The sequence below is a fragment of the Priapulus caudatus genome, unplaced genomic scaffold (assembly GCF_000485595.1).
Source record: "Priapulus caudatus unplaced genomic scaffold, Priapulus_caudatus-5.0.1 Scaffold1054, whole genome shotgun sequence".
Taxonomy (NCBI): Eukaryota; Metazoa; Priapulida; class Priapulimorpha; order Priapulimorphida; family Priapulidae; genus Priapulus; species Priapulus caudatus.
Window position 1 is genome coordinate 60,866 of NW_014578115.1, and position 10,000 is coordinate 70,865.

At 45.7% G+C, this 10,000-nt stretch overlaps 1 protein-coding gene across 1 annotated transcript in view; it reads right to left on the minus strand.

Moving 5' to 3' along the window:
* LOC106815168 (hormone receptor 4-like) overlaps positions 1-10,000 on the minus strand; it is a 60,913-nt gene that overhangs the window by 40,680 nt on the left and 10,233 nt on the right. The window contains exons 2-4 of the mRNA XM_014819599.1: positions 7,575-8,486; positions 6,048-6,187; positions 4,811-4,959 (exon numbers count right to left, since the gene is read on the minus strand). Coding sequence (XP_014675085.1) covers positions 4,811-4,959; positions 6,048-6,187; positions 7,575-8,447 — 1,162 coding nt within the window. The 5' untranslated portion in view covers positions 8,448-8,486. The remainder of the gene's footprint in view (positions 1-4,810; positions 4,960-6,047; positions 6,188-7,574; positions 8,487-10,000) is intronic.

Below are 10,000 nucleotides of genomic sequence, written 5' to 3' on the forward strand. Positions count from 1 at the left end.
TATCAGGAGTTAATAATAACAAATTTGTCATTATTAACCCCTGATACATATATAAAGAGAGAGGGGGAGAGAAAGAGAGAGGGGGAGGAATGTAGGAGAGCCAGGGAGGGAAGGAGGGAGAGAGGGAGGGAGGAAGGGAGGGAGGGAGGGAGGAAGAGAGAGAGAGAGGGAGAGAAAGAGAGAAGGGGGATAAGCGTTTCAATAAAATATAATGCTAAATAAATACGAAAAAGTCTTAATGTTTCTATACTCCCTTTCACCTGTTATTGCCGACAATTTCCTGAAAATGCCGTCCAAATGCTCATCTGCAACAAACGCTGGCTGCTGCCATGGCTGCCGCTGCACACTGACACATAAAAATATAGTAATAGACTAAAAAAATAAAAAATAAAAAATGACAAAAACAACAACTATATATTTATGTGTCAGTGTGCAGCGGCAGCCATGGCGGCAGCCAGCGTTTGTTGCAGATGAGCATTTGGACGGCATTTGCAGGAAATTGTCGGCAATAATAGGTGAAAGAAAGTACAGAAACATTTTACAAAATAGATTTCGCATTTATTTAGCATTATATTTTATTGAAACGCTCCAAGTGCCTGTGGGATGGACAGTCGCAAGTCTCGGAAGCAAGAGGAAGCAAGGATTCGTAGCCCCTCGGCCTAGCTAGTACATAAATAGCGCGTTCGCTCCCTCGCTCACTCACTCTCTCCTCCCCTCCCCTCCCCTCTCTCTCGGCAAACAGCAAGACTACGCGCATGTGGGGCAGGCCAATTAGCTGTCAGGAAAAATCGATATATACACAGCGAGATGACATTGAATTGAAGGGCACTGCGGTTTCTGGATCGGACTGCATATGCGAGATGGGGGAGGTACCGTGGGTAGCAGCCGTACCCTCAGCGCGCAGGCAGTGTCATGTGCAAGCCCCACTGAATGCTATCAGATAACGGGAGCGGAGCGCTGTGGTGACGTGTATTGACCGTTGATGTATTAGACGGTGGTGATGTTACGGCGAGGTCACGATAGAGAGTAATGCTATACTGAATACGGAGGCTAATACATGGTAACATTACGGCATGCATTTTAGTGTTTGGCACCTTATTCGCTCGATAAGGGCAAAGGTAGGCGCATGGCAACTAAAAGGTTTCCGTGGAACACCGTGTAGTACGACAAAACACTTGAGATGTGATGACGATATCCACCAGATAACCGGTCTGACGCCCTAACAAAACCATTACAGTGTTATTCGCCTTTTAGGCTACGACCACTCTTGTACTAGTAGTTCACTGCTGGGCAGCACCACAGCGCCTGTACGATGATGCCACAGGCGCATTGCATTGCACCTCGACCAGATAACTTATCTTGCTTGAACAAGAGAAAATAATTCTACGAGGCATGCTGAATACTACAGCAGTTATTACAAGCCTATTCATTACAAAATTCATAATGTGTTGTGAACACGTGTTATCGACGTTATCTGTACGCAATTAACGATTAAATACGTATACTGTATCGTCTTTTCGCGCTAACGTGTATTTCGCATTTGCACGGGGCCTACTGTTATCGTTTTGTAAATCAATTTCGCGAAAGCGCTTTTATACATATCAAAGTTTGCCGCTAATTTCTGTCAGTTATTCAGCAGTATAACTGGTTATTTGAGTTACTAGTATATATTTGTTGGTTATGTGTTTGGCTATTTCTGGCTATATATATACATTCTGGCGCTAATAAAAAACATTTGTATTTTACTCACTATAAAATGATTTAACGCGTTATAGTTCTTTCTAGTTATCGTGAGGACTTCACGATAACTGAGCAATGCAACCCTGATCAAAATCAGTATAACTAGCCTACTCTAGACTATAAGTAAATCAAGCCATTTTGTCTTGCATACGGCCATTACTTCCAAACTATTGTTCGCGCAATCACCGTGGAAAGTGTCGCGAGAGTTTGTTTACATAAAACAGGACACACAAACACGCGCGCGTACGCACGCACGCACGCGCGCGCACGCACACACACACACAACACACACACACACACATCACACACACACACACACACACATCACACAACACAGCGCACACACACAGCAAACACTACACAACACACTACACACACACCCACACACACACACACACACCACAGCTACCACACAACACACCACACATCACACACACACACACACACAACACACACACACACACGAAACAAACATCAGCACACACACAGTCAACACACGACACACACACGCCACACAGTCAGACACCACACACAGGCCACACACACACACACACACAGCCGCTACACCGGCACACACACACACACACACACAGCACACAAACACACACACAGTCATCAGAGCACACGTGTGTATAAGAGCTGGCTCGCTGCTGGCTACACACACACACGAACACACACACGAACGCATCACACGAGAGGGATCACATTACCTCCCTGCAACTCCGTTGCGCGGAGGTAACTAATGTAATCATAAATTGTGAACATAATGAGGCACAATTGTATTTTCACGATTTCAATTTCAATCACAAATTTTCGTTTCTTATCTTGCTTCTAGACTCTAGAGCTACTAGATTCACGTTGATAGCTGTATTTTGCCTTCTCGCTATCAGGCATGGCGGGGTCAGGGCGAGTCAACACAGCTGCTGCTGCTGGTGGTGATTAGCGCTCAGCATCTCACTCAAGCGCATGCGCGAGCCTGTGTTCATTGACCTTGGCCGGATAATGGAGCGAACAACAGCAGCCAGACCGGCCGTACACGCCTCCACCCCCACCCACCACGCATTTCTCCCTATAGACGAACACCACGTCCGTGCGTTGGGCAAAACGCGTGCGCTGCAGCGCGTGGGGTCTCTCTACGGGAGACTAGGAGCTGCTGGATGTGGGACGTGGATGTTGCCTGCTCGAGGCCAAGGTCAACGCTACCAGGATGTGTTTATTTGTGGCAGTTCACGAGCGGAGAGAGAATAGAACCCGGTTCCTCTCTATGTGTGCGTGTTTGCATGCGCGTGCGTGCGTGCGGGTGCGTGTGCTGGGTACGCTCAGCCGAGAGCGGCGTGTGTGCAAGTGCTGTGACGTAAGTGCAAGAGCCGTGATTAGTCGCTATTTAGCATGTACTCAAGGTCATGGGCTTAGGGTCATTGACGCTGAAGGGGACGTTGTCGTATCAGGTACTACAGATATGTACCCGAGGTACATATAATATGTATACACAAAGTGTACCAGACTTGTACTACAGAAGTGTACCCTTACCCAAACCCTAACCCTAGCCCTAACCCTAACACTAACCCTAAACATACCTCATATAAAAATATAAACATAATACTAAACAACGTAAAACTACCTCGGGTACATATCTGTAGTACCTGATACGACAACGACCCTATCTGCGTCATTGACAGGTAGGCTCAGCATCCGTGCGATATCTGCACTCAAGCACACTTACGTACGTGCATGCTGACGTCAGACGAAAAAAAACGCGCAGAAGCAAAGCTGAGAAGTAGGGTCGGAAGTACAGAAATAGAGGGGGAATGAAGGGAGAGAAAGGACGAGAGAGAGACAGATAGAGAGAGAGAGGAGGAAGAAAGATAGAGAAAGAGAGAGAGAGAGAGAGGGGGAAAGAGATAGCGCGGGGAAGGGGGGGGGGTGTTTAACAACAACCGGTTGAAACTCGGTCGTTTCCGTTGTCACGGCGCACACAGAACAGCTCGCGGCACAGCGCCAGCAACTTTCAGAAACGATGCAACAACGGCGCCTGCTAATCATATATAAATAATATATAATATAATATATGCTATTAAATATGCCTAGAATGCGAAACCAGCTGGCCGAGCTGGGTCGATAAACCCGTGTACAACGCTTACTCGTCAACGCGTCAAGTTAACACTACTGGGAACTCGTTGTCCAAAACAAAACTAGTCAACATTATTATTAACCTTTTCTCGTTGACCGGACCTCTAAACACTGCGTATGAGAAACGCGTAACTTCGTCACGTTTTTGTTAACAAGTCTATGAGAAAATGTTGATGTTATGACTAATGTTAACTTGACCCCTGAATTCAATCTCCTCGAGTTGGCGAAAAAGACTACATAGTTCTCGCCCAGTGCTCGACCTGGCGGCGTATCAAACGCCCGCGATTGTCATTAATTATCCGCGCGTGAGTTGTAAGTTTCGTCGTGACGCTCACGCAAGATAACCGGATTTTAAAATTGATGTTTGCACAGTGAGCAACCCCTGTTTTATTCAAGGGCGTAGCCAGGAATTTGGATTGGAGGGGGGGGGGTCGGTCCTCGAGCGAGTAACAAGGGGTCTGACTTTTTTTTTTAGTTAAATGTAAAAAGTGCTTTAAAATCAATTTAGACGCTGTTTTGTTGACAATACTATTTCTTCTGCAGATAGAGAGAAAAAACATTTTGATTTTGATTTTGATTGGGGGTCCTAGGGCCCCCAGGCTACGCGCTTGGTTTTATTGGCCCTCAGATAATCGTACGCATCGGACACATGTCTGACTAACAATCCTTGCGCACGTTGTTAAGTGTTCACCGCTTAATCGGGACCACCGCTTAATAGGAGTATTTTTCACAGTTTACGACCTATCCGGATAAAGCGAGTACCACTGCATTACGACCAGTATCTCTTGCTACTGCTATTTACCATGTCCTCACTCTCCCCCACCTCTGCCTTCATCCTCACCAACCCGTTTCCTCCCTTCCCCCCTATCCCACCCTCTCACACCTATATTCCCAGATTCCCCCACCTCCTCCCACTCATCAATCACCTTTCCCTACTTACCAGCTAGGACCATGCCCATACGCAGGCATTTCTGGAAGCGGCAGTACTGGCAGCGGTTTCTCTGTGCCTTCGTGATCTCACAGTCGCCCTCTGCCACGCATGTGTAGACGCGTTTGTTCTGCACTGTCCTCTTGAAGAACCCCTTACACCTGCAAGCGCACAGACAATGATAATGAACAGAATACACGTAATGAACCAAAACTTGCTTTCACAAAAACTAATGCAGAACTAGCCGCAAGTAGATATACAGTGACACAACAGTGGAAGTGTAATTGAGGGGTAGTATTTGTGAATGTGCGTTCATATTGTTTTCAGTTTTTACTGACTCTGTCCCAAGTGCCTGTGACTTTGTCGGCTATTTTCAGGCTGTATCTTACTATCAGTATCCCACTAATAACTCATCCCATACCCCACCTTACCCCACCTGCCCGGCCCGCTTCGTGTGTAGTGAATCTATTTCGCTTCCTTTCCCCTCACTGCCTCTACTTCTTCTGTCTCTGTCTCTGTCTCTGTCTCTGTCTCTGTCTCTGTCTCTGTCTCTGTCTCTGTTCTCTCTCCCTGCTCTCCTTCTCTCCTTCTCTCCTCTCTCCCTCTCTCCTTCTCATGCTTCCTCCCTCTCTCCCTCTCTCGCCCTCTCTCCCCTCTTCTCTCCTCTCCTCTCTCTCATCCCTTCTCTCCTCTCTCTCTCTCTTCTCTCTCTCTAGTCCTCCCTCTCCCTCTCTCCCTCTCCCTCTCCTCTCCCTCTCCCTCTCCATGCTCCCTACTCCCTCTCCCTCTCCCATCCCTCCCGTCCTCCTCCTTCCACCTTCCTTCCTCCCTCCTCATCCCTCCCCTCTTTTCCGCTCTGTATCGTCTACATCTCTCCCTCTCTCTTGAATCGCTCTCTCCTTCTCTCTCTTTCCTCTCTCTTTCTTCTCTCGTCTCTCTCTCGCTCGTCTCTCTCTCTCTCTCTCCTCTCTCTCTATATCTCTATCTCTATCTCTCTATATCTCTATATCTCTATCTCTATATCTCTATATCTCTCTCTCTCTCTCTCTATCTCTCTCTCTCTCTCTCTTTCGATATGCCTTTTCTATCTCAGTCTCCACTCACATATATAGTACTCTTACTTAGGTTACCATTGCGCGTGCAGCCCACAGCGTGTGGAGTAAACCTATACACAACAGCAACAGCTGCAGTAGACGCAACAGTAGACGCAGCAGTAGCAGTAGCAGTAGTAATATCGAAGAACACCTACCCCTCACACGTGATGATGCCGTAATGAAGACCCGTCGCCTTGTCGTTACAGATTCCGCATATCATCGGGTCTTCCTCCTCATCCAGCTCGGCCTCATCTATGCACCACTCCCTCCGCGAAAGGTTCATAGCCTCGTCCCCCTGCACGTTCACGGATATAAATATAATGAAAAATATATTTAAAAAATAAAAAAATAAAAAATAAATAAATAAAAATAAAAATGAATATAAATGAATAAATATATGGGGGGGCGTAATGCTTCGACACGTTTACAGATGAAAAAACGCGCAGAAAATTACAGAGAAATCGTAAGCGGTCTAGCAGATTCAAGGCTTATTCATAATAATTTGTTTACCATACCGAGCAAAAATTAGCTTTACTAAGACATAAGGAATGTGAATTACGTTCCATCGCCATGTTTGAGACCTTGACATAAACCAGCTGCAACGATCATTTATTTACCCGCGCTGGTCGATGAGCGAGCGTTAATCTTACACCCTGATGATGACTGTATAAGGTAAGCCAGTACTTATAGGGAAAACAATGCGGCACGTGGACAGCCGTGCTCATCACCAGTTCATTTTAGGTCGATTTTCCTATGCGTTTGTCATTTTCGCATACGATGTCATAAGGATACAGTCAGGGTTATAGACAGGTACCTCTGTAAAGGGCAATACTGCATAACTGCATAACTGCTCACCATATTAAATGAAACACATATCTATTTAACAAAAGAGATATCTCTCTACGCTCGCAATAAAAATAATAATTTTAAAAATTCATTGCTAATTACGTGACGGCAAAAATTGTAAATTTATACAAAAAATGCTTTTTTACACATTTCTCAGAAACAGCAAAGGATTGAGACTTAAACTTTTAGCCATAAGTTGTTCATAGTACGAACTATTAAACGGTCCCTTGAATTTCTTTTCTGTTTTATTTTAGGAAATAAGAAGTTGAAAAGATGCACGAAAATCTGCAATTTTTTTACGATACAATAATATCGTAAATAAAGAGCCATAACTTCTAAAATGCATTTTTTTTATAACTTTACAATTTTGTCAGAGCACGTAATTACAAATGAATTGAACAACAGCGATGAATTTTTTATGATTATTTTTATCGTGAGCGTGAAGATCTTTTAATTTATATGTGTTTGATTGAATATGTTGTACAGTTGTAATGCCTTTTACAGAAAGAAACCTGTCCGTAACCCTGACTGTATCCTTATAAAATGCTTCCTCTTTTATATTTTAAAAAGAAAATAACCATACATCGCATTCACCGTTTGCTACAAACCCGCGGACATAAATTTACACAGAATTGTACACCGTTCAAATACACTTCCGTTAAAAATGGGTTATCACAGCAAGTGACTCAAATGTCAAAGATCAACGACGTAACCTAAACAGTTAAAACCGAAGCCTATACATGTAGGAGTATTATACATAATTTTATCGATTTCCCAAGCATCAAGTATATATATAGCCTGATGGAACACAAGACAGACACTGTAGGCTCACTTACCAAATGCAGAAACGAGTCGTTTTTTCTCTGCAGCTCTTCGATGAATCTATTATGCTCTTCGATTTGTTTCTGTTGAATTTTCACGGATTTTGGTTTCTGCTGCTGCTGTTGCTGCTGCTGTTGTTGTTGCTGCTGTTGTTGGTACTGATGGTGCTGCATCATCAGCTGCTGCTGTGCGACAGCAAGTGCCTGCGGACTCACGGACATCGCACGAGAGCTGTGGTACTCCGCGGATTTGGATTCTGGCGACAGGTTCTCGCTGGACGCTTCACGTTTGTTGTTCACATTGTTCACATACGGCCAGGCAGGTGGCGCTGAGAATCGCCGCTCCATGATCCACCGCTGGCTCTCCGGTATCATAGCGAGAAAGTCGCGGTAGGGGTGGTCTACAGGTATCAGTATCTTCTCTCCGCCTCCTCCCACAGCCTCAGCTGCCCCTTTCTCCCGTGCCCCTAGCTCGCACTCCATCTGCACGTCATCGTCGTCGTCTCGGAATTCTTCCGGGATCTCCTTCTTGATCATCTCTGCAGGAAGATATTCGACTACATCCGCCGCCATTTTCTCTGTATCGCGGTTCTCGGCGGGGGTGCCGCCGTGCGGCGACGCATCGCGCAGAGGGCGCTTCAGCTGAGATTCAAGGATCGGAGATCGGTACTTTGTGTCCAACACAGCCTTGCTGACAGTGATATCCGGCTGCGGTGTGGGGGCGCCACCGGCAACGTCGAAGCCCTGCACGGATATCGCGTCGGAGAGGCTGCGTGCCTTGTGACACTTGAGCTTCAGATTCATGAAGAGGCTGGGATCGTCGGTGACGGCGCATCCACGGTTGCCGGCCAGCAGTCCCGCGTGGTGGTGATGCTGCTGCAGCTCCATGTGGCCGGTCGTTCGTAATCCAGCGACAACGCTCTGCACCTGTAACACACACAGCACGCACACAGCGGGGTTAGCCAGCCATTACACCACTTGCACCCGCCTGTTCATTGAGTGCCGCCGCCGCCGACGCTCGATCCGTTCACAATGACAGGGTGGGTTACAACACCTGTAGCTGCTGCCCTCCAACACTGAGCTACCGCCGCGCAATGTGACCTACTAAACTTAGTGAACTAGACAGCTAAAGAGCTGAATCTCCTCGCTGACTGACAGGGGGGAGGGGCTAAGGGCCGATCTGAGGGGCGATTGCCCCCGAACGAGTCGCGCAACAATGATTGCCCGAGTAAAAACTGATGAACTTATTTCACTTGTTCACCCGCATCACTCGCGCGGTCTGTTTACTTTCACAATGGAACACGTTCACGGAAAGGTCACAGCGGCAAAGAAAGTCTCAATGTAAGGTTTACATCAAAATCTGGTACTCCGATTAATCCACGATATCCCTTCTTAAACAATCACGCTGCCGCTCCCGCCCACAGTTTACATACTACGCACGACCGACTAACCACGAAAAGGAAATTAAGAATTCTCGGTCACGTACGTCCGCGTCGATTTGACATAATTATACAACGCAAATAGATACTTCACTCTGCTAGACCTGTCAGTGCCCTGCTAGGATATTAATTAAATATGGATTCATTTGTGTTTATCAGTTTATAGAAGACATAATGGCAGTGGAACAGATATTCTACAATTTCGCATTCACAATTCTAATTTACTGGAAGTTATCAGGTATTATTATGTGGTATACCACACACTTCTCACTCTTGTCTATCTGTTGATAAACAGGATGCGCGTAAGACATGTGGGTATATATCTCTTATCGTATTTATATTTATATAGACATAGTAGGTGTCTATAAGCAGGCGGACTTAATCCTGCAGCCAGCGAGGCAAATCTGCCAGTACATTGCTGGTAATTTCCACAATCAACACAATCTCGTTGTCAGTAAGCGAATGATTTGCGTTAATTGCACATTGCTGGATTCAGAGCATTTGCACAAACGCGGTGCACACAGCTACTTTGTTTTGCAAGCGGTTCCCCTAAAGCTACTTCAGCTTGTCCATCACGGCTGCACGGGCCACATACATTAAAAAAATTTGTTTACAATAAGTACATGTATACAGTAAATTTTGCAACCATCGTGAGTGGGTGCGCGGGTGTTTCAATATATTGACGGACGCACGGACAGACGGACGGACAGACGGACGGGCGGGTGGCGAAATTTTTTTCCCCAAACGGTATAACATAGGAAGGATTTAGGCGCTTTCTGATTGGCTGGAATTTGGCAAGATGTCAGCCTCCATGACTTGTAACCAAAATCCCCAATTATCTACCAAAAACTCTCCCGAACTTTCTGTAAGTTAGGTCAAAGTAGTTTTTTTTTTTTTTTTTTTTAAATCAACATGGGTTTGAGTGAATTAACCCAAATTTGATGCCGTTTCTTGACTGATTTGATTTGACTAAAGAAAACCTTCAAAACAAGAGAACAAACG